General features: G+C 42.1%; 1 protein-coding gene and 1 pseudogene across 7 annotated transcripts in view; both read right to left on the bottom strand.

The window, feature by feature from the left end:
- The window catches only part of LOC105497462 (ADAMTS like 3), a 434,450-nt gene that overhangs the window by 341,798 nt on the left and 67,457 nt on the right, over nt 1-25,195 (bottom strand). For all 7 annotated transcript variants that reach the window (XM_024797846.2, XM_024797843.2, XM_071100796.1 and 4 more), the window contains exon 3: nt 16,551-16,670. In XM_024797846.2, the coding sequence (XP_024653614.2) occupies nt 16,551-16,670 (120 nt within the window). The remainder of the gene's footprint in view (nt 1-16,550; nt 16,671-25,195) is intronic.
- LOC112429444 (U6 spliceosomal RNA) lies at nt 3,410-3,510 on the bottom strand (annotated as a pseudogene).

Below are 25,195 nucleotides of genomic sequence, written 5' to 3'. Positions count from 1 at the left end.
CCAACAGCAGGGCATACTCTCTGTCATTAAAATATTTTAGTACTTAACATGGCTATTCAGAGTATAATGCCCACTGACACATTTTAACCTTTGTGTGTGCTGAAAATTCACAAAACCTTTTGTCACCAACCTCTAAATCAATATTTCTCAAACTGTTCTGGTGTCAGAATGTGTGAAGTATCACGGGGATGCTTTTACAAAGCCTCATGGAATACTCAAAAATTAAACTTTAAATTACTGCACACATAAGTTTGGACTTAATTGAGTATGATTATATATCTTATTTTAATGTGGCAATGAGGTCAGGGACCAAACATTTAAGAAATATCTATGGAAGAAACGTTTAATTGTAAAATGCTTTTCTGCTAATTAATTTTTTCTTGTGAATTTGATATTTTTGAAATTGCATTATTTAATTTTAGGTATGCAATGTAGTATGGCAAAAAAGTGAACATGTTGGCTGGGCGTGGTGGCTCATGCCTGTAATCCCAGCACTTTGGGAGGCCAAGGCGGGCAGATCACAAGGTCAGGAAATCGAGACCATCCTGGCTAATACGGTGAAACCCCATCTCTACTAAAAATACAAAAAAATTAGCCGGGTGTGGTGGCGGGCGCCTGTAGTCCCAGCTACTCAGGAGGCTGAGGCAGGAGAATGGCATGAACCCGGGAGGCGGAGCTTGCACTGAGCCGAGACTGCACCACTGCACTCCAGCCTGGGCGATAGAGTGAGACTCCGTCTTAAAAAAAAAAAAAAAAGTGAACATGTTTTCTCTATTTATTTATTTATTTATTTATTTATTTATTTATTTTATGAGACAGAGTCTCTCTCTGTCACCCAGGCTGGAGTGCAGTGGTGTGATCTCGGCTCACTGCAACCTCTGCCTCCCGGATTCAAGTGATTCTCCTGCCTCAGCCTCCTGAGTAGCTAGGATTACAGGCATAAGCCACCACGCTCAGCAAATTTTTGTATTTTTAGTAGAGATGGGGTTTTGCCATGTTGGTCAGGCTGTGCTCAAGCTCCTAGCCTCAAGTGATCTGCCCGCCTTGGCCTCCCAAAGTACTGGGATTACAGGTATGAGCCACTGCACCGGGCCAAACATGTTTCCTCTTGAAAAAGACCTGGGTATGAAATTGGCTTTGTCATTGACTGATTGTGTCCTGGTGAGGCTGTTAGCTCCTCCAAGCCACAACTTCCTTATTAATAATATGGAATGACACTATTCAATTCACAGCAAAGTTGATTTTCATTTTTGTTTTGTTGATGCTGTTTTGTTGTTGTTGTTACTTTTATCTTTTACCTTTTACTACGCAAGATTTCAAATATACATAAAGGTAGACAGAAAAGTCTAATGAACCCCAAGTACCCATAGCCCAGCCCCACAATCAGCAACCCAAGTCCAATCTTATTCTACTACTCACCCACACCCATTATACAAAACATCATTTAACCAGTAAATATTTTCATGTGTATTCATAAAATATACTTTTTAACATATTCCCAATACAATTTTCACACCTTAGAAATTAGGAGTTGACAAGAAAATATTAATTTTCCAATTTTCTTATAAATGTCATAAATAGTGTCGTCGTAGGTTTTTTGTCTGTTTATTTGTTCATTTAAATAAAGATCCAAATAAGGGCCACTCCTTGCAGTTGGTGGATACATCTTTAAAGTCTCACTTAATCTTTTTGGTTCTCTATCTAGTTTTCTTTTTCCTTTGCAATTTATTTGTTGAAGAAACTGAATTGTTTGTCCTGTAAAGTTTCCCACTGTCTGGATTTTGGTGGTTGCAAACCCATGACTTAGTTTAATGTGTTTCCTTGTACACTGTAATTCTCATAAATGGGTGGTTAGATCTAGAGCCTCAATTTTGGGGAAGCCGAGAAGCACCACAGAAGGCAAGAATCCTACACGGGTAGTACTGGGCTCTTCCATCAAGAGATGTATACTGTTTGGCTGTCTCTCTTTTTGCAACTTTATTGGCTTTGATATTCAATGCATATATCAGTTCATTAGGGTTGCAAAATGATGACATTCTCATTCTATTGTCCCTTCTTTATTTATTGACTGAAATATTTCTGTAAAGACAAATTCTCCTCATCTAGTGTTTGGTTATCCACTGATATCATTCATATAGAAAAGCCAGTAAAAATATTTGGGTTTTTTCCTTCTATTTGTTTTCAATGTAATGAGTTGATTCCTGAGCACCCAGCAACACCGACTAATGTGTTTTAGTATTACTATTAACTTAGAGATATAAACATAGTTGACATGCTTAAGTCCTTTGCAGCTTTTGCTTTTATTGATGCTCAAATTTTGTCCCAATTTCTTCTTCTTTTTTTTTTTTTTTTAGATGGAGTCTCACTCTGTCACCCAGGTTAGGATGCAGTGGCAGGATCTCAGCTTACTGCAACCTCTGCCTCCCAGGTTCAAGCAATTCTTCTGTAGCTGGGATTATATAGCCATGCACCAACACGCCTGGCTAATTTTTGTATTTTTAGTAGAGATGAGGTTTCACCATGTAGGCCAGGCTAGTCTCCAACTGCTGACCTTAAGTGATCCGCCCGCCTCAGCATCTCAAAATTCTGGGATTGCCCATGTGAGCCACCGCACCTGGTCTCAAACTGTCCCAATTTCTGCTTATAAAAGTGTTGACAAGTTTATTCCTGGGTCCTTCTGATGAGACTCTAGTAGTCTTGATAGCCTCCTTACTACCTATTAATCACATAATGTTCCAGGCTACTTTTGCATATTTTTACCCAGAATAAGTAATTTTGCCATGGACTCCTGGTTCCTTTTAAATGGGACATGGTGTTGAGAGACCATGACCTGGGCATTTGATCATTGATATTAAGTCGGCCATTTGCTCATTGTTATTAGGCCTTTTAAGTGAAGGGATCTGTAAAATATGTCCTGGTTTTGTTTTGTTTAAGATAAAAGACCTCAGGAGCTTTTACAGATACTTACAATTCAATTTTAGGACTATAAAGTTTTCACTTAATTTCGTCTTTTTTCTCTGTCTCCTTCTTCCCATATCAAGAAAATGGATTTTCAAGATTACCAGAATAAAAATCCAAATGATCACATTTGTATTGTTCATTTGCTTTGTCTCACATCACCCACACAGCAGTCTCATAACAGCAAGTCCAATCTACCATCAACAATAAGGTCATTGCAAAAAGTTTTAAATCTCATTTTTAGTTCTTTTATCCTTGAATATACTGACCTTCAGTGAAATTCATGTGTATTAAAGTCAATTAGAATAATTATTCTCTATGCGATTAACATCACCAACAGGAATCATAGGTTTTTTGCTTTTATTATTTTATTTTTTGTTCTTAGGGATTGTTCTTTTAAAATCTAATTTTATTTTACAAATATATAAAATATTTGCATGATCCCAAAGCCAAATGTATAAGTATATACAGAGAAGCAACATCCTTGTACAGAGGCCATGCTAATCTTTTCTGTATTGTTAATTTTAATATATGTGCTGCTGAAGCAAACACAGAGGAGCAGAAGAGTAAACTGTAATTATAAGGCACATGGCACATCTCATACAGTTCTTATACATGCAGGTTGCTTAATAAAGGGCAACTGTAATCTTGGTCTTCAAAAAGAAAAAGCTCCTCTTCTCTAGTTTCAAAATTGAAATTGTAGGAATTACTTTGGATACAATTCTATTTCACATCACAATATCACACATCCAGAATGATGCCACATTACAGAGATTCAATCAACATTTGTTGAGGGATTGATGGAATGAATCACTGCTCCTTCAAACTACTGCTACTATCAGCTCAGGTGTCAGTCTCCATTGAAGGTATTATAATTTTTCATGAGAACCATGTGTTCAGAATCAGGTTTTTAAATAGAGCATAGCTTTATTTAATGTATATTTACAGTATATCATAGCTCTATTTCATACATATATATCATATAGTATATTTACAGTATATCATAGCTCTATTTCATACATATATATCTTAATGCAGTGTAAACCTAATGCAAAAGCAAAATTCTTAGTTAAAAATCTTGCCTTTTCCCAATTATAAAGGAAAATTTACTCAATCATTTTGAAATGTAAAATTTAAAAACCTGTTAGCATTAAATCCCAGAGGGAAGAGATTAAGAGAAGGATTCATCCAAATGGACTAGGAACACTATTCCTTGTTGGTGGCCTGCCACGTGGAAAGAGTTGAGAATTGGAAGCAAGCAGCCAGGGTCCAAACAAAGAACAGTCTGATTCTCCAAACAAGCCTTTGGACTAACAGTATTTGGAAGAGAGACTATTACTTCCTCATAGTTTTAAGAAGAGAGTGAAAAAATAGAAATAATTACAAACACACACACACACACACATACACAAGGAAGAAATAAAGATAGGCTCTTTATTATCACAAAGAATAACATTTTTTAAGAATTTATTTTCTTTCTTGCTTTTTTTTTTTTTTTTTTTTTTGAGACGGAGTTTCACTCTTGTTGCCCAAGCTGGCATGCTCTCAGCTCACTGAAAACCTCCACCTCCCAGGTTCAAGCAATTCTCCTGCCTTAACCTACTGAGCAGCGGCGATTAGAGGCGCCTGCCACCATGCCTAGCTTTTTTTTTTTTTTTTTTTTTTTTTTTTTTTTTTTTTGGTAGAGACAGGGTTTCACTATGTTGGCCAGGCTGGTCTCAAACTCCTGACCTCAGGTGATTCTCCCACATTGGCCTCCCAAAGTGCTGAGGTTACAGGCATGAGCCACCGCGCCCAGCCTAAGAATTTATTTCTTAAAGCAAACTCAGAAATAAAAACCTAATTAGAATTTCTTTAAGTCTTGTCACTCCTGGAAGTATATCTTCTAGCTATTCTATGTCCATGGGAATTACAGCAAAGTTATGCAGATTTGCTCTAGAATTGTTCTGACTCCAGCACGATAAGACATCCATGTCAATAATTACAAACCCAGATTGAATCCTTAGGGCCATAAGCAAAGATGAGTGACTATTTCGAAGAGCAGGAAGAAACTCTGTTAGGCTAAGGACTTCACTGAAAACTACTTGGAAGAGATGGCACTAAGCTGGACATTGCAGAAAACACAGACATTCAACAAAGAGCTTTGCACGCCCTTGGCGCAGGCAAAGATCAGAAGGGGGAAGGCATGGAGTCCAGTCTGGCCAGAGCACAGGGCACACAAAGAGAAATGGGGGATAAGGAAAGAGGGGTAACCCGGGGCCAAGCTGTGCAGGGGCTTTAATACCAGTCAGCAGTTGGCCTATTTCAGAGGAGGAAACAAGGACCTATTTAAGGTTTTTGACAAGGGATATAATCTTCAACAAACATATGCTTGTTGTGCATTTACTATGTGCCAGGCTGCGGAGTACAATCTGGAGCTATAGTGATGAGAAGACATAGTCCCTGCCCCTAGGGGTTCAAAGCCTGGTGGAAAAAACAGAGGAGGAAATGTTCAGTGCTGGATGCAGAGGAGAAGGAACTAATATGAGAATCTCAAAGGGGATGAGAGAAGACTTGGAGAAAGTACTCAATTAGTTAAATCCAGCTCTGGGAAAGGAGGTGTAAGTTATGTATGTTAATTTCCACATAATCCAAATGTATTCATGTATGTAGCCACGTATTATTAACTTTTATAAATAGAAACCTGTCCAAAATAATCATGCATGTATGCATGTGCAGAATGATGAACGTAATTGAAATGGTTTCCTGGAAGAGGTAATATTAAGGGCCATCAGTCACTGTCCTGAGCTATCACTGCTGACCCCAGGGACATGAGGCTCAGCAGAAATTGCTCCAAACCTCACATCCTGCATTGTGTTTTCTTGAAACAGTTCATGATGCAGCATCCCCACAGGGTTTGTTGTTTGGATAAGTAAGTCACCCAGACTAACATGAGAAATCCAAACTGAGTGCACTGTTTCACCACACCCACTTTCTCCTCCTTCCTCACTCCCTCCCACTGCAACCCATGAAGGTTACAGTGGGTCAGGAGGTCAAAATGCTATAAGAAAAAAAAATTCCAGAATGAGGAAGGAAGGAAGGAAGGAAGGAAGGAAGGAAGGAAGGAAGGAAGGAAGGAAGGAAGGAAGGAAGGAAGGAAGGAAGGAAGGGAGAGAGGGAGGGAGGGAGGGAGGGAGGGAGGGAGGGAGGGACGGAGGGAGGGAAGAAGGAGAGAGGGGGAGAGAGAGAGAGAGAGAAAGAGAAAGAGAGAAAGAGAGAAAGAGAAAGCAAGCAGGGAGAGAGGGAGGGAGGGAGAGAAGGAAGGAAGGAAGGAAGGAAGGAAGGAAGGAAGGAAGGAAGGAAGGAAGGAAGGAAGGAAGGAAGGAAGGAAGGAAGGAAGGAGGAGGGGAGGGGAGGGGAGTGGAGGGGAGGGGAGGGGAGGGGAGGGGAGGGGAGGGAAGGGAAGGAAAGGGAAGGGAAGGGAAGAAAAGCAGGAGACCTAGGAAGCAAGTAGGTGGACCTAATCTCACCTGGGAGTGGAAGTGAAGATGGCCTTACTTCTTTGAGGAAGTAACAACTGAGCTGAAGGATATGCAAGGGTTAGACAGGGACGGCAGAGGGAGGAACAGTGTATACAAAGCAGAGGGGATGTTCCAAACAAACAGGACAATTTATGCAAAGGTTGCAGTTGAAGAGCAACATGAACCGAAAGGAAACATACAAGCTTCATCAATAACACCTGGCCTAGAAATGTGCTGGACAGCAATGCAGACAGGGTGTTCCAGTGGGCATCGCTAACAGTTACACACCTGTGCCCCCACTTGCCCTTGGGATGTCCCACCAAGCACAGTAGCTAGCAGGATCCTGACCTCAGGTTACCAGTTTCATTGGAGAACTCCAGCCTGAGTGGACATTAAAGTCCAAGCTGCAAGGTAGGGTGGAAATTGGTACTGTCTCAGGGCCAGGAAAGCCAGGACAGTTGGCCATCCTAAAAAGGTTTACATAAGAAGCAGATTAAGAGTATTACCAAAGGTAACTAAACACAGAGAATAACACAACAGATACTTTCAAGATATTTATCTGCCTGGCCTCAGGTATCCATATGTCAGTGCCATTTTCCCAATCATCTGGAAGAGCCCTCAACATGTCTCAGCTTCCCAAAGTCCAGAACCAAGAAACACACTCCAGTGTTAAAACTCCAAGCATGAGCAGACAAAGGTGTCCACTGAGAGACTCAAACCCCATGGAGCCTTTACCCACCAGGAACCTCTTTGCAAACTGTGCCTACACTTTTTTGATGTAGGCTAGAATTGGCCAAACAAAAGGAAACATTTCCAAATAAGCCAATCAAAACATAATGCCTCAAATCCCTTGTGATAGGGAATAAATTCCATTACTGCTTCTACATCTGGTCCTTCAAAATTCTGCTTGGAGAGAATCAGCGAAATCTTTTTCTGTCTGGCATGGCCCTTCTTTGTTGGCCAGCAAATTAACTCACCTTTGTTTTGTAGCTGTCTTTGTTTTATGCTGTAATAAGAGAAAAGAAAAGATGGTCCCATCCACTCCTCCACCTGCCATTACTCCCCATTCTTACAGCAAACCTGCAAGTCCAGTTTCCTGCATTTTCTCAAGATCACAAACACTAAGAAAATCTACTCCCTTCACTATGCCTGAGGAGGACAGACTACAACAGAACAGAAATCTGGCACTCATTTAAGAAAAACACACATTCAGTAGCAGAGATGTTTAATAGAAGGGGGTTGATGAATGTGGTCAAAATAAAGAATTAGAGATGATCAAAGGTGACATTGAGGGTTCCCCCACTACATGAGGCTGTATTTCATGGCTGATTGATCTTCTTTAGCAGAGCTCTGAGTATAAGACAGGGAAAGACACCAAGTTGTAGAGAACCCGATAGAAAGTTCCACTAGGCTAGTGGTCCAGGAAAATCATGCATAGAAGGTGAGGGATGACACTAGGAGAGGCCACATGGGTAGGAAACCTAGAGATGCTGAAAGGTGGCTGATCACCTGGGAGAAGTAGAGAGGTAAGAGAATTAGATGTGTCTTAGAGATCAAAAGGAATGCATATAGTAGGAGCATGCATAGGAGGATGTGTAGGAGAGGGGTCTCAGATTACAGAGAGACTGCAGGATTTAATATTTCTAAAGCAGAATAGTGTGAAGAATGATAAGGTCCAGTTTGGACACTTGGAATGGGTGACTGAAATGGAAGGTCTGTGAAGGTCACTGAAGCCACAGAGATCCATAAATGACAGGGTTAGATTGAAGCTTGCAGAATGACAAATGTAATTGAAATGGTTTCTTGGAACAGGCAATTTTAAGGGCCATAAGTCACTGCCCTGAGCTATCACTGCCAACCCCAGGGACAGGAGGCTCAACAGAAATTGCTCCAAGTGTTAATTCTTGAACACTCCCAGGACCATGGCAGGACCTTGGAAGGAAGGAAGTCATGATTAGGTCATAAAGGCTTTGGTGAATGCTTTGATCAGTGGTTTAGACAGGTGACATGAGCCTCCAAAAAGGAGGAGCATTGAGATGAGAGAAGAAGACTAGCTAGGAAGCAGCAGTAGGGACTCAAAGAAGGTCAACCCCCCCCCCCACCTTAGCCGTGTACTGCTTGGGGTGTGAGGTATGAGCAGCCTCCACTGGTGAGGCCTGCAAGAGAGACAGTGAGCCTGGCCAAGGCCAGTTTTCAGTTGCAGCAGAAAGTTGGAAGTCAGGATATAGGGTCCTGTTGACCATGAGGGGACGATGGAAAGCACTGGGAAGGGGGAATCAATAAACAAAGGATAAAACAGGAGGAAGAATAGAAAAGCAAGGCATAAAGGGCCGCTGAAGAGAGAAGATGGAGGAGAGGAAAGCCTACTTGCTTTCTTTCATCCAGGGATTGTGAGTGACAGAACTGAGTTGCTCAAAACAACCTCGTCTCAAAGCACTTGAAGACTTTGAGGATCTGTGAGTAGGGACTGATCTGATTTCAAAGAGAAAGGATGATCCGAGGGCAGGCAGTAAGGGCCCTGTCAGAACAGAACCTGTCTCTCAGCGTTCTTAAGTGTAGTGAGGGACTTTTAAGGAAAGATCCATTTGGGTCCGTCCTGAACATCCCCACCCTATACCCACCACTTAACCCATAGGGTGAAAGTGATAAAAATCACACAGTACCCCAAATACGAGTCTAGGAAGATGACACTGAAAGAGGAAAATGTCTGCATCCTTCAAAAGCTGGATATTAAATCTCTACTCACACAGTTCTTTTATGCTTTTATGATTTGTGAAAAGCTCAGTGATAATGAAATTCAGAGTTCCTGTGTGCCACAGTCAATCAGAACAGCATGTATAGTTACATGTGCAGTATTCATGCATTTGCTACACATGTGAACTGGGAACAGAGTACAAGTTATTCCAATTAATTTGTTCTTGTCTTCTCTTAACAGACCATGAGCTTGCTTTCTTGTTAGATCGCTAAATCTTGGAATATTTAAGCAGCATAACTACATTTGACCGGGATTACTCACTAACAAAGGAATGAACTATTCAAACTCAAATGGCTTGCTGCTTAAAAATATTATACACACAGGCCAGAAACAACACAGAAACTCTCCTATGTGGAGAACATATAAGTTGCTCATTTTGATCAGTGAAGAAGATGAAAATACCCAGTAGACCCATGGGCTATGTCCATTTTCTTTTACCAGAAGTTTCAGAAGTTGGTGTATACTTTCCACCTAAAAACGATTACATAAATAACTTGGAAACGCCAAGTGATATTTCTGAAGGCTGCCAACAGTTTAACCACATTGAAACTCCTGGCCAAGACATTCATGAAAAGTTCGGAGGAAGTTACTTTGAGAAAGATGTACTCACAGCAAAAACATTTCTTCTCTTTAGAAAGAATGCATAAATCAATAGTTAAACGAGGAAAAGGAAAATTATGTTTATAATAATAGTATAAGAAAAAAGGCATTTAAAAGAAGTTTAGAAATAAGACTACACAAAGACTTCATTATTAATATATTATTGTTATTACTAGTATTAAAAATTCATTCAAACATTTCTCTCATACTTTTCCTGCCCACAGATTAGATGTAAAAATGTCTTAACTGAGCTTAAGGGCAAAGAATGGGCACTTGGCTTTGCTACTGCCTGGCTGTGTGATCTTGGACAAGACACTGTTCCTCTCCAGGGCTCAGATTCCTCACCTGAAAAGCCAGAATTCTATACTTTCTTTCAACTCTGACATGCTATTAATATAATTCCAGATGCTACTAAGGCCGCACATCCAGCCCTCTGCCTCCCTGGGGAAGGAAACAGTAAAGAAAATACAATTTAGAGAGGTGTTTTGAAACAAGGAATCATACAAATAGGCAGCCAATGACATCCCAGGAAGGAAAGAGAAGAGTCAACTATGACTTCACCTATGATGTCATTAAGGCCTTAGGACTTTACAAACATGGAATTGTACCAACACAGACTTTTATAAATATAGGCTGATTCATACCAGAATATAGGTGTGACTTTAAGAAAGTAACTGAAATTCTTAAAAAGGATGCCTGTTGAAGGTGGTGGTGGGAGGGAGGTTGGAGGACATAGAAGAAGTTAGATTTTAAAGGTTAAAAATGAGTAGCAGAATGAGTAGCAGAAAGCATCAAGAGACAGTAAGAATTTGAAAACCAAGTGGTCACTGAAAGCATGGTAGATTAGAGTACAGGCAAAAGCATTTTTAAGTCTAGAAAAAAATCTCCAATCCTCTTAAATGTGGTCAGGAAGAGATACAGCAAATACTAAATTAGTCAAGGGCAGAGGAGCAGGAAGTTTACAGGGGAGAAGGGATGGCCTGGTATAAATAGGTATAAAAGGACCTCTCCAACATGAGATCAAGGTGGTTCTCCTCTAAATGGCTTCAAACTTGCATTAGTGGGATTATCCCTGGTTAATTTTAGGAAAATCAGAACCCATTACTTGTCCTACATGCTTTGAATCCAAGCTATTAACCTTTTTTCCTGCCTTTTGGTGCCTAGTAGACTAAAAGTGGCAAAGTCAGAATTATTTTAATACCCTGTATTCATACTAACAGGTACACACATAAAGAACTCATAAAACATAGGAAAGTGTGCATGAGGCCCTAATTTCTAAGTCACCTACTGCTCCTGCTTAATGTCCTTTATCCTATGGTGGCTGCCAGTGAGGAGGCCAATCCACCAAGTCTGGGAGGACATACCTTCCACCTTCCCCCATGCCTAACAAATGCTAAAAATAAAGAGAAATGAAAGAATATTTATGCAAAAGACAACTTTTCCTAACTCCTTAAAAAATAAATGCCCTTTAACTGAGAAACACTGTGCTTGCCACAGGCTTTTAAATCAGTGTCCATAATAAAGCTCCAAGTTTAAATCTTCAGTGAGTTGAAGCAAGGTAAGGATAGAAAACAACCACACCATCCCCCTTTCCCAGAAGGTGACCTAGGCAGAGAAAGACAGAGCAGATCTCCAAAAACTGCCTTACTCAACGATGAAAGGAACCATGTGCAGCTGACCAATATCCAGTTGTTTGCCTATGAACAGGTCCTCTGTGGGACAAAACTCAAAAACCACTATGAGGAATGACCAAAGAATCTACCCCAGAGACAGGCTGGCTGGTAACTCTGAAACCACAGCCTTCTTAGCCAGTCGTCCCAAACTAATACATTCTAGCTACTTCATGTACCTGATGCAACCAAGTGCTAGAACACCTTCATTCTAAGAATGTGCCCATCCAATAAAAAGTCAGTGCCATTATAATTTCAGTTAATGTTTCACTCAAGCTTCAAAAAAATTGTGGTTTCTATTAAAAAACTGGAAAGGAATAAATATGCTTATGAATGCTCTCAGCATAGCTAATTCCAAATTCCTGAAAGAGATGAGAATAAGCTGATAAGGCATCCGTTAATCTTAAGTCATTCTCTGGGGTCTACTAAGATCCCCAAAGCTCTACTAACTGTAAACAGTGGAATCAGGATTTTTAGGATAGGAGATAATTTTCTAGGTAGTTCTTCTGAGAGAAGTTCCTCGATATATCTCAGAGCAGGAAAGCCTTGGGTTTGGAGTGTAATGGTCTTAGTTTTTCAAATAATCACAGATGTCCTTGAGTAAGTCATTTGCACATTCGGGGTCTCTGTTTTCTTGACTTGTAGAATGAGGCATTTGGGCCAAAGTCTCCACCAACTGTAAAACTGTATAATTCTCTAAGTAATAGTTTACCGAATTGCTGGCAAGACTGCCTCAATAATCAGAATGATCCAATTAACACTCTGCAACGTGGAATATTCTATTTGTGGTCTCAAAAATAGACTATTTTAGAGTGGAAAGAGTTCAGATCATGAAATCCAGTCACTTAGTTTTTTAAAAGAAATAAAGAATCCAAAATCCAAAACATTAAATAGTTCTGCTAAATTATAAGCTGATTGGTGGTAGAAGCAAGACCAGACTGCCTGACTAGTCCTGTTTGCACTAAACCACATTGTTACTCAGTTGGCTTCAGACAGCTTTCTTCACTAGAAGCTGCCACGGCCCCCTCTATGATCCATAGTGTGGCTTTTATGCCTCCCATTAAATGCAGCCTACATCACAGCTGTGTGTTACTGGCCTCAGGGTTATTAGTTTTCCAGGCATCCAACCCAGGAGACATTTGAAGAATGACCTGAAGGTCTTCATGAAATGTGCCCAAGATAAAATACTTTAAAAAGTCCCGTGAGGTTCGTCCAAGACAGCAAATATCTACACACCATCCATTTGTGTACCTATAAAGAGTACTTTATAGGTAGGAAGATCCTAGTGAACCCACATCTGATCCAATAGCATTAGAAACTAGGCTGCAGCCTCAATTGCATAAGCACTTTTTCACTCTGGCTTCAGGCCACTGTGACAGCAGGATGGCACCCTTGGCATATATATGGAGATTCCACAAGTAGGTACCCATGCCACCTGACACAGGTTCTGCCCTGGCAGCCACTCACACAGACCCTGTACCTATTTCTGGCTGTGGAATGCCAGTGGCTGCTGGCATATAACAAAGGCTACACTGGAAAACTGTCCCCACCACTTCCCCAGGTATGAAATCTTTGGAGAGACTGCTCTGAAAACCTTTTACGGACAACCTGGGAATTTCTGTGCAAGAGCAATGCTGCATGCCACCCAGTGTGCTGCAATTTGTTCCAACATGAGACAATTTGTTCCAAAGAGTACAACTGGCTGCTAGACATTAAACCCTATATTATGTTGGATCCAGCAACTGGGTTGAATCTCCCAGACATAATGATGTGTGAAAGAAGCTAGACACAAACGAGTATGTGCTGTATGATTCCATTTATATAAAATCAAAAATAAAATTAAAAGCAGGCAAAACAAATCTAAAATACTGATAAAAGTCTGAATGGTGGTTACTTCTTGAATGTGGGATATTGATTGGAAAGAGGTTCAAGGAGCCTCATAGGGTGCTAGAAATGTTCATTTTCTTGATCTAAGTAGCAACTACACAGATGTAAAAATACTTAAAAATTCATCAAGCTCTACACTTCAGATACGTGAGTGTTTTGCTTACATATGTTATACCTCAATAAAAAATTAATTGAAAATATTGCATGGGATCTCCTAATGTAAAGGAAGAATAAATTTCTTCCTCTCGTTTAGCATAAGGATATCTGAGATTCTTTGAATTGAATGTTTGCAAATAACATTCTTAGTAATAACAATAGCTAAATTAAATGCTTACATGTATGTACCAGGCCCTGTGCAGGGAGACATATGAATTATCTGCTTCAAGTCCTTGCAACAACTACATAAGGTAGGTATCATCCAAATCTCCATTTCACAGATGAGAAAATTAAGGGACAGGGAAGTAAAGTAACTTGTCCACAGTAAAACAGCAAATCAAATAGCAGAACTGAAAAGTCAAATTCAAACCCAAAGCAGTCTGACTCCAGAGACTTTGTTCTTAATTGATCTTAATGCTTCATCATATGCTGCAGGATCAGGGGATTTTTTAAAAGTTTGATAGTATTTGATTGGTTTTGTCCTTTCCCCAGTGCCTGAGAAGCATGTTCAGCATTAAGAAAAAAGAGAATTGGCCAGACGCAGTGGCTCACACCTATAATCCCAACACTTTGGGAGGCCAAGGAGAGCAGATTGCTTGAGCCCAGGAGTTTGAGGCCAACTTGGTCAACATGGCAAAATCTCATTTCTACAAAGTGCAGACAAAAAAAATTATCCAGGGGTTGTGGTGCATGCCTAATGCCTATAGTCCCAGCTACTGGGGTGGGGGATGGGGCTGAGGCAGGAGGATCACGTAAGTGTGGGGGGAAGGTTGAGGCTGCACTGAGCTGTGATCATGCCACTGCACTCCAGCCTGGGTGACAGAACAAGACCCAATCAAAGAAAGAAAGAAAGAAAAAAGAAAAGAAAGGAAAGAAAAGGGAAAAAAAAGAGGAAGGAGAATCAGGATTTGGGTGGTGGATTAACAGTCTCTAGCTAATTAAATTCCTGAGATTCATTCAATAGATACAGCTAGTTTAGTCCAAGCACCTATTTTCTGTGCCTTTAAGAGTAGAGGAAAGTGGGTGCTATTATTGGCTTGTTATAGTCTCAAATTATTCCTTTCTCTTAAAAGAAATACACAGTGGGGGCAACACAGAGTGTTTTCATATGCTAGTCACTAGGGCTTTCTGGAACACCATGTCCTAGGATGAAATTTCCACAGCATGCCACACACTTTTCAGATCTGCTTTAGACCTTTTGAAAAGACTAAAGGGGCTTGTTTTCCCCTTTTCCCAGCTTTTATATTATTATGATTATATTAAATATAAAGTATCTGTGGAACCTGGAGAAGGCATTAACCACTCTTTAATTATAAAATGCATAGCTCGGTATTTTCCAGACACCCGCTTTTATCCTTTATGGCCCTCTCAATTAGTTCCTCTGAAGTTCTCATATGAAAACCTGTTGGATTACTGATTTCTGGATTAAAAGGGGCTATAAATTATAGCCCCTCTCAAAATCCATCAGGGGAAGGGGGAAGGCAGAAAGTGACTTAATGATGATTTAGCCCTTATTAGCAACCAGGCCCAAATGTTTGAGCTCTGCAATGCAAATATAGAATTATTCCCCAGCCCACCCCTGCTCCCCACAATGACTAGTAACGCACTCACTCACTTTCAAAGGAACTTGAAAAAATGATTGAATGTTGACATTTTCAGTAAGAAATTGGTCTCATCCCACTCCTGCCCCAATGAACAGTGTGGCTCCTGCCCACAAGGGTCTGGCATGTCGCAGCCCTGTCCTTCACCCCAGTCCCAGCTCTGGAATTAAGCCCATCAAGGGTAGGTCACTGAGCAGCAGCCTCAAGGATGGAGAGTGTGCAGTGTCTCCCCCTGAGCTGGGAGATAGAGGACTGAGCAACAGACTCCTCTACCTGCCCTCTATGCTCTAATCTCCATCCTGCATGAGCCACTGATGCTCTACAAGACTATAATCCTTCTCCCAGCCCACCCCCAGAACTCTGCCTAGCTCCAGTCAGCCCCAGAACTGGGTCCCACTCCCTCTGGTCACATCTTGGATCTACCCATGTTGGCAGACTGAATTTCTCAGAGCTGTTCCTTTTGAGTACTGTCTTTTGTACCCTGACTAGGTTTTACCTAAATCAAACCAGGAAGCACTGGCCTTTAGCTACACAGTTGAGGACAGCACAGCTGGCCTCAGTCACTGGGCCATCTCCCTCCACTCTACCATGTACCATGATAAGGTGATCTTGCCCCAGCTCCTCACCTTCACTTGGGCCCTATAGGTGCCGAGGTCTGCCAGATCCACTCAGGCCCCACATCATCTTAAAGTCCACCCTGGTTTGCTCAACTGCCCCATAAATTCAGGCTTTACCAGGTTTGCATTAGGCAAAGTTGAAACTCTCTGTTTCACCAAGTTGTGAGTGATTTCAAAGATGGGTAATCTTAAATGCTATTATGGCATCAAGGTGAATTGAGGAGAGAAGGGAATCACAACTTTCAGTGTTTGGCTTGCACATGTCAGCCAAGCAAGGCCTTCTCTAGTTAGCCTTCCTAAAATGATTTAAACACATACACACACACACACACACACACACACACTCTCACAGACATATGCACACACAGGCATACACACTGCGTTCCTTTCTGAAAAGTAACCTTGAGGAAAAAAGCATGCAATATTGGTGCTGGTAAAAGAAATGAAGTAAAAGCTGAGGGCAAAGAAGTAACACATAAGCAGAAAACAGAACTTTTGGATAATTTCAGAACTGAATCATCAATGTGGTGATAGCTAAGATGAACAAATTCACCATATATTTCTGATGAAAATAAGAAAAAGTGACTCTTATGCAAATGTAGAAAAAGAACTGCACATTCTATAGGAAATTATATACAAACATAGGCAATTCAGATGTTCTGAGATCCTTCAAGGATGTCAAGGGTCTGTTGCACTAGTACTGCCAAGAGGAAAATATAATTACTTTGAAGGTCTTTTAGAGACACTCTTTCCTGACCACTGGCAAACAGCAAAGCCCAAGGTAGATCCTTGCCCAATGTTCTTACCTGGTCGTCATAGCGGTAAGTGAGGAACTGCTCCCCTGTTGTGTCTTCCAGAAAACTTCCCTGAGGAGAGAGTGCAAACTCAGGAAGGAAATAGGCTCCAGGAGATTTCTCAGCTGTGGTCTGAAAAACAAGATCATTTGGTCACAAGTAAGGCTCCAGTAAGAACCCCCTAACAAGTAAAGTACAAGAAGGCCATTCCAGGAGAATCCACCATTAAAAGCTATACCAAGAAACAAAAAGGGAAGTGCCCTCTCTTGGCAAAGACCAAGGTGAGGCACACCAAGTGTCTGCGTCGGGGCACTGTTAGGCCAGGATATCACAGTGGCCTGAATCAAATTGGCGGCCATGACATTTATTCCCTGACACCTGCCTCTCTCCCCCTCCCTGCTACCTCTGCTCCCCATCTTCCAGCAATTCAGTCACAGAGTAGTTAACTTTGTTTTGTTGTTGCAAATCTATCATTTTTAGAATTTTCTTCTTCCTTTCTTCCTTTTTCTCTTCTTTTTTTTTTTGGCAAAGGAGTGAGAAACAAAAATTTTCTTCCATACTACAACAAAAATGCACCTCATTGTAGAAACTTTAGAACATATAAATGAGCACAGAAGAAAATAAAAATCACCCATAACCTTTTCAACCTGTAATAACCACTTTTAATTGTTTTGGCGTGTTTCCTTTGAGATGTTTTCCTCGTAATGCTTTGTTTAAAGATCCAAGCTTAAATAAACATGGATATTGTAGACTCTGTTTAGTTCATGGAAAGCTCATACCCCGGTCCGTTTTCACGCTGCTGATAACGACATACCCGAGACTTGGAAGAAAAACAGGTTTAATTGGACTTAAGAGTTCCACATGGCTGGGGAGGCCTCAGTATCATGGCAGGAGGTGAAAGGCACTTCTGACATGACAGCCACAAGAGAAAATAAGAGGGATGCAAAAGCAGAAACCCCTGATAAAACCATCAAATCTCATGAGACTTATTCACTATCATGAGAACAGTATGGGGAAACTGCCTCCATGATTCAAATTATCTCCCACCAGGTCCCTCCCACAACACGTGGGAATTATAGGAATACAATTCAAGATGAGATTTGAGTGGGGACACAGAGCCAAACCATATCATTCCACCCCTGGCCCCTCCAAATCTCATGTCCTCACATTTCAAAACCAATCATGCCTTCCCAACAGTCCCCCAAAGTCTTAACTAATTTCAGCATTAACCAAAAAGTCCACAGTCCAAACTCTCATTTGAGACAAGGCAAGTCACTTCTGCCTATGAGCCTGTAAAATCAAAAGCAAGCTAGTTACTTCCTAGATACAATGGCAGTATAGGTATTGGGTAAATACAGCCATCCCAAATGGGAGAAAATGGCCAAAACAAAGGGGTTACAGGGCACATGCAAGTCCAAAATCTAGTGGGGCAGTCAAATTTTAAAGCTCCAAAATGATCTCCTTTGACTCTACGTCTCATATCCAGGTCACACTGAGGCAAGAGGTGGGTTCTCATGGTCTTGGGCAGCTCCATCCCTGTGGCTTTTCAGGGTACAGCCTCCCTCCCAGCTGTTTTCATGGGCAGGCATTGAGTGTCTGTGGCTCCTCGAGGAACATGGTCCAAGCTGTCAGTGGATATACCATTCTGGGGTCTGGAGGACAGTAGCCTTCTTCTCACAGCTCCACTTGGCAGTGTCCCAGTAGGAACTCTGTGTGGGGGTTCTGATCCCACATTTCCCTTCCGCACTGCTAGGACATAGCTTCTTCATGGGGGCCCTGCCCCTGCAGCAAACTTTTGCCTGGGCATCCAGGTATTTCCATACATCCTCTGAAATCTGGGCAGGGGTTCCCAAACCTCAATTCTTGACTTCTGTTGCAGGCTCAACATAACATGGAAGATGCCAAGACTTGGGGCTTCCACCCTCTGAAGCCACAGCCCGAGCTCTGCATTGGCCCCTTTCAGCCACAGCTGGAGCAGCTGGGACACAGGGCACCAGGTCCCTAGGCTGCACACAGCACAGGGACCCAGGGCCCAGCCCACAAAACCACTTTTTCCTCCTGGGCCTCCAGGCCTGTGATGGGAGGGGCTGCCATGAAGGTCTCTGACATGCCCTGGAGACATTTTCCACATAGTTCTGGGGATTAACATCAGGCTCCTTGATACTTATGCAAATTTCTGCAGCCAGCTTGAATTTCTCCCCAGAAAATGGATCTTTCTTTTCTATTGCATAATCAGACTATAAATTTTCTGAATTTTTATGTTCTGTTTTCCTTTTTAAACTGAAAGCCTTCAACAGTATCCAAGTCACCTCTTGAATGCTTTGCTGCTTAGAAATTTCTTGCACTGGGTACTCTAAATCTTCTCTCTCAAGTTCAAAGTTCCACAAATCTCTAGGGCAGGAGCAAAATGCCACCAGTCTCTTTGCCAAAACATAACAAGAGTCACCTTTGCTCCAGTTCCCAACAAGTTCCTCATCTCCATCTGAGACCACCGCAGCCTGGACCTTTTTGTTCATAACATTATCAGCATTTTGGTCAAAGCCATTTAACAAGTCTCTAGGGAGTTCCAAACTTCGCCACATTTTCCTGTCTTCTTCTGAGCCCTCCAAACTGTTCCAACCTCTGCTTGTTACCCAGTTCCAAAGTTGCTTCCATATTTTCAGCAGCATCCCATTCTACTGGTGCCAATTTACTGTAGTAGTCCATTTTCATGCTGCTGATAACGACATACCCAAGACTGGGAAGAGAAAGAGGTTTAATTGGGCTTGCATTTCCACATGGCTGGGGAGGCCTCAGAATCATGGCAGGAGGCAAAAGGCACTTCTTACATGACGGCGGCAAGAGAAAATGAAAGGGATGCAAAAGTGAAAACCACTGATAAAGCCATCAGATCTTGTAAGACTTATTCACTGCCACGAGAACAGTATGGGGGGAACCTCCCCCATGATTCAAATTATCTCCCACCGGGTCCCTCCCACAGCATGTGGGAATTATGGGAGTACGATTCAAGATGAGATCTGGGTGGGGACACAGAACCAAACCATATTACCTGGCATCTGAATCACTGGACGTAAATCACAATGGTTGCAGTCTGAGGGAGTCAGAAAGGACATCCTCTTTGGGGGAATATGGCTTGAATATCATGACCCAATTGACTTGCTACCATCACACTATCATCCACCTCCTGGGAGAGCCTGTCCGAGGGAAGACTGAGGAGGTAGGGGGCTTACCAGGATCACTGCCTTGATTGCGTCAAAGAGGAAAGTAATAAAGGAGACAGAATCTGCAGTGCTTAGCCCCATCCAGTCAAAAATACATGGATCTGTGACTATACCCCCGACTGGATACCTCACTTCCCCTGCTTGGGAAGAAATGAGTCAGAAATAACGTAAGAGGCCACAGGTGTTACTCTAAGAAAATTGCTCTCTGCAAACAGGAGGAGCAGGGAATAAACACATTCCTCTGACACCTCTGCTGCTCCAATGGACTCATTCTCAAACTGCAGCAGGTACTATGGTTTATGCCAAAACATCCCTCTGAATACTGTGTTTTAGAAAGGTAAATCAACATCGTTCTGTCAAAGAACACAGAAGAGATAACTCCACTAGACTAGATGGTTTAGATGGCACTATGCTGTTAAAATAATTTGAAGATTTTCTTATTAAATTTCATTTATGTGAGAGATTTAGCACCACTATTGTTAATTGCACCTACTGGCTTCAATCATCATTTTATTTTTTTTTACTTTAATATTTTTTAGACAGAGTCTTGCTTTGTCACCCAGGCTGGAGTTGAGTGACGTGATTTCAGCTCACTGCAATCTCCGCCTCACAGATTCAAGAAATTCTCCTGCCTCAGCCTCTCTAATAGCTGGGGTTACAGATGCCCACCATCACACCTGGATAATTTTTGTATTTTTAGTAGAGACGGGGTTTCACCATGTTGGCCAGGCTGGTCTCGAACACCTGACCTCAGGTGATCTGTCCGCCTTGGCCTCCCAAAGTGCTAGGATTACAGGCATGAGTCACTGCGCCCAGCCAGAATCATCATTTTTAAATACCTAAAGAGACCTTAGAAGTCATCTAGGTCAAACTCCTTATTTTAACAATGAGTAAACTATAGAGTTAGGAGACTTACCAATTACCAAATCTGAGAGTGACTATTCCTGGCACACAAAAAGAGCAAGTGCAAAAGCCCTAAAATAGAAAGGCAGTCAGTGAGTTTGAGGAGCAGACCCAGGCTTACAGCCAGGGCTGGAACCTGTTAGCAGCCATGTGCAAATACCTGGACAGATCCATTTACCAGAGTGGGAGCAGTCAAAGATCACCACCTTAAAACAGCTTCCTGCATATAGTGGACCTTCCAGTGTGATGCTTATCTTTAGTTGACCATGCATTCAACACATATTTATTGAGCACCTAGTATATGCCTGGCACAGTTCTCAGTGCTATAGATACAATAAGGAACAACAAAGATCAGGTTCCTATTTTCATGGAGGTTACATCCTAGGGGAGGAGATACATAGTAAAATAAGTAAACAAATACATAAATAAGAAAATTAACATTCTAAGTTATAAAGGAAATAAAACAAGGTGATATGAGAATAATGTTGGGAGAGGACTGTTCAATTTTAGATAAGATTATCAAAAAAGGCATCCATGAGAAGATAAGATTTCAGATAAAACCTCAAACAGGAGGAGCCAGTTATGGAAAAAGCTAAGGATGAGTTTTACTGGCAAAAGAAGAGCAAGTACCAAAGCTCCAAAGTGGAAAGGAAGTCAGTGAGTTGGAAGAACTAGAGTGTGGCTGGATTCAGTGTGGACAAGTAAGAGTGGCAAGAAATGGATAAAGGAAGGAAGACAAAAGCCACCCAAGACATTTAAAGCCTTATGGCAAGGAGATGGAGAATCACAGAAGAGTATTTAAATAACACTGACTGCTTTGTGGAGAATGGGCTAGAAGGAGGCAAAGTAGAAACACAAAGACTAGTTGGAAGGCTGTTGATACTAACCCAGGTGAGAAGGGATGGTTCATTGGACTGGGTTGATGGCAGTAGAGAAGGGGAGAGGTGCATGCTTTAGAAGTAGAACCAACAAAGCTTGCTGATGAGGGAGGAAAAGGGAGGAATCAAGGGTGACTTCTGGGTTTTTGGTTTGAGCAATGGCTATAAAGGAATTGCAATGGATGGACAGCCCTGAGGTAGAAACAGATTTGTTGGGGAGGGTACAGTCAATAGTTCTGTTTGAGTCATGTTAAGTTGGAGGTGTCCATAAAACATCCATGTGAAGAGCTTGAGTTTGCCATTCAATATGCAAGTCCAGGGCTCAGAAAGGAAATCTGAGGCTGGAGACAGGGATTTGGAAGTCATCACTTAACATTTTCATAATATATGTATGTATGTATATTTACATATATTTACACCCATTATACCAGAAAAGCCACTCCCTAGAGAAAGAGTTTGGCATGCAAGAGGGCTTTGCCTGACACCCTCAATTCTAATATTTGAAATTAAGTAGAAGAGGAGGAGTAAGCAGAAGAGACTAAAAATGAACATGAATTAGAGCAGAATAAAAAGGAAAAAACCCTATATTAGGTCATGGGAAGATTTAGCATCAAAAAGAATAGTCAAGTGTCTTGAATGCTGCCAAGAAATTGAGGAAGATGAGGCCAGAGAAGTATCCCTTGGATCTAGTAACAGGGAAGTCAATGTTGACTTTGACAAGGGTAGTTATGATGCAGTTTTTCTTAGAAAAATTGGGCCTTCCCTTAGGAGAAATGGCTGAGTTCACACAAGGCTTCAGAAAGCAAGCATCATACCAAACATGTGTTTGACATTTCCACCCAGAAGGAAGTTGACTTCCTACATCTTAGGAAGACCCAATGGCATGCGGCCCCTCACAGGATGGGGTGACCAAAGAGGTCAGAGCCCTTAAGTAGCAAAAGTTGGAGGGAAAGCAGGAGAAACAAGCCTGGATCAGGAAGTGTGCGATCTTCCCAGGGCACTGAGCCAGGCCTAGGAGAGAAGCTGCCAAAATGCATCATCTCCACCAGCCACTGTCCACAGCTGCTGAGTCACCAGAGACGAGGTCAAGAGGAATCCAGACAGTACCTCCAGGGACTATGAATACGAGACTTGGAGATACAGCTGTGTCTCCATATCCCCATCCAGCTGAAGAATTTGACTCAAGCAGGAGGAAGTGTATATGGGATGGCTATTCAAGGACAAGAGTTGAGTGTTCTAGACCTTAATCTACACATTGTAAAGGGTCAAGAATAACTATGAAAGATGGGTGAAAGTTCTGCTTGATTTTCATACTATGATATAATAGAAATACATATGTGGCCTCTGACCAAGGTTCTTGACATAAAGCTCAGCCGTAGGAGAATCTTTTGTTCTACTATCTGGTCTTTGACTGCAGTTCCTGACACAGAGCTCCTAAGGCTTTGTGATTTTCTGAGTGACAGGGGTATCTGACTCAGCTCCTAAGCTCCTTGGAATTTTCTGGGTGCTAGGAGCATCTTTTAATCTAATGAGGTGACTCTTGGTGCACCCCTGGATAGCCTCAGGATGGGGGCTGGTTACCAGGGGAGCCAATCATGTGATTAGAGGGTTGGAACTTTCAGTCCTCACCCCCAACCTCTGGTGAAGGGAAAGGTGCTGAAAGTTGAGCTGATACCAATGGCCAACGAGGTAATCAACCATGCCTAGGTAATGAAGCCTCCATGAAAACTCAGAAGGATTGGGTTCAGGGAGTTTCTGAGTTGGTGAACATATCTGTGTGCCTAGAGGGTGGCACACCCCAACTCCTGCACTTGGGGCCCTTCCGGACCTCACCCTACGTATCTCTTCATCTGGGCATTCATCTGAATCCTATATTGCATCCCTTTTTAAGCTAGAAAATGTAAGTAAAGTGTTTCATTTAGCTCTCCAAGCAGCTCTGGCAAATTAGTCAAAGCCAAGGACAGGCTCAATTTATAGTCTGTTTGTCAGAAGTGTAAGTGATAACCTATACTCAACCTACTGCTTGAGATTGGCCTCTGAAGTGGGGGGCAGTCTTGTGGGACTGAACCCTTAGCCTGTGGGGTCTGATGCTATCTCTAGGTAGATAGTCTCTGAATTGAATTGAATTAGAGGACACCCAGTGGTGTCCAGTGAAGAACTGCTTGCTGTGTACAGAAATACCCCCACACAAGTGCCGTGTTGAGTGGAAAATAGAGAGTAAGAAAAAGCACTTTAGTTTTTTGTTTTCTGTTTTTTCCTATTTCTTAGATTGATGTAATGGGAAGAGAGAGAAGCAGGGAAGAAGAGGGTATTCCTACAGTCAAGAGCAAAATCCAGTGTGCCTCAAAAGGTAAGCAGTCACCAGTTAAAACAAACATAATGTGATTCCCATTGCAATTAAACAAGCCAGTCTGAACACTTCTCCTGACCTGGTGTGAGCCCCTACAACCATCTCTCTCCAGAGCACAAACAGCCAAATATCACACCACTAACATCTACAGAACTGTGGTCAGTGAAGGGCCCTAGCCTTTCCCCCACATGCCATTGCTAAGCCATGTTACTGTACTCTGGATTGATAGCCCAACTGCACACTTTCCTGCCATTCACTTTCTCTTTAGATTTGGCATCTCGAGACTGCTTTAAATCTAGACTCCATTTATCAGGATATGCAGCACTCTCCCCCTGCTCCACATCAGCCCAAATTTGTGGGGCATGCTCACAATCTGCATCCTTGTCACTGCTACAAACACTGAACAGGAATAGGGCTGAGGCCTGAGCCCTCTACTTATCCAGGCTGATGGCAAATTTACCCAATTATAGTTCCTCGTTTGCCATGTCCTCATGTTAGCCACTAAGGATTCAAAGAATACACTGTCAGATGCTTCAAATCTACACTGACAGACAACACAAGAAGGTAAGATGCTAGAAGGAAGAACTGAGATTCCAACAGATTTTAACAGGTTGGGCAAAAGCTAAATGCCAAAAAGGCGAAGCCCTGAGCCATTATTGCTGGACTCTTCCCATGACACCAGCGCTTAGCCAGACACCATGTAAGGTCACTGTCAGGAATATTAATGCATAGGTAGGCCTATCTCTGTTAACGGCGACCAAAGCGGGGCGCGGTGACTCATGCCTGTAATCTCAGCACTCAGGGAAGCTGAGGCAGGAGGATCACTTGAGTCCAGAAGGTCAAGGCTGCACTGCAGTGAGCCATGATCATGTTACCACACTCCAGCCTGGGTGACAAACCAAGATCGGCCAGGAAGGCTTTAGGATTTGAATGGGAAGTTAGGATCACTCCTATGGTGAAAGGTCCTTTAAATGTCAATATTCCATGAGTCAGGAAGTGTACCTTCCAGGCAAATCAGGCAGAATCCCCAGGCTCAAAGCCAGTCACAGTCTGCAAGGGATACATTCTCTGTATTCCTCTGGGGGGCCTCAGGGAGCTGGCCTGGATGCACATGGGCCTGGATGGCACATGGGCCTGGATGACACCCTGGCCTGGATGGCACATGGGACTTCACAGTTTGTAGCTTTCAAGGCCCATGAGGGAAAGTCAAGTTAACCAGCAGAACTTAAACTCAGTGCACCAAACACATTTTTCTTCAAAAAAACCATGATGTACATTTGGTACCTTGAATGTGAAACAAAAGTT

The sequence above is a fragment of the Macaca nemestrina genome, chromosome 7 (assembly GCF_043159975.1).
Source record: "Macaca nemestrina isolate mMacNem1 chromosome 7, mMacNem.hap1, whole genome shotgun sequence".
Lineage (NCBI taxonomy): Eukaryota > Metazoa > Chordata > Mammalia > Primates > Cercopithecidae > Macaca > Macaca nemestrina.
The sequence above is the reverse complement of the archived record's forward strand: the minus strand, read 5'-3'. Positions and strand labels throughout refer to the sequence as shown.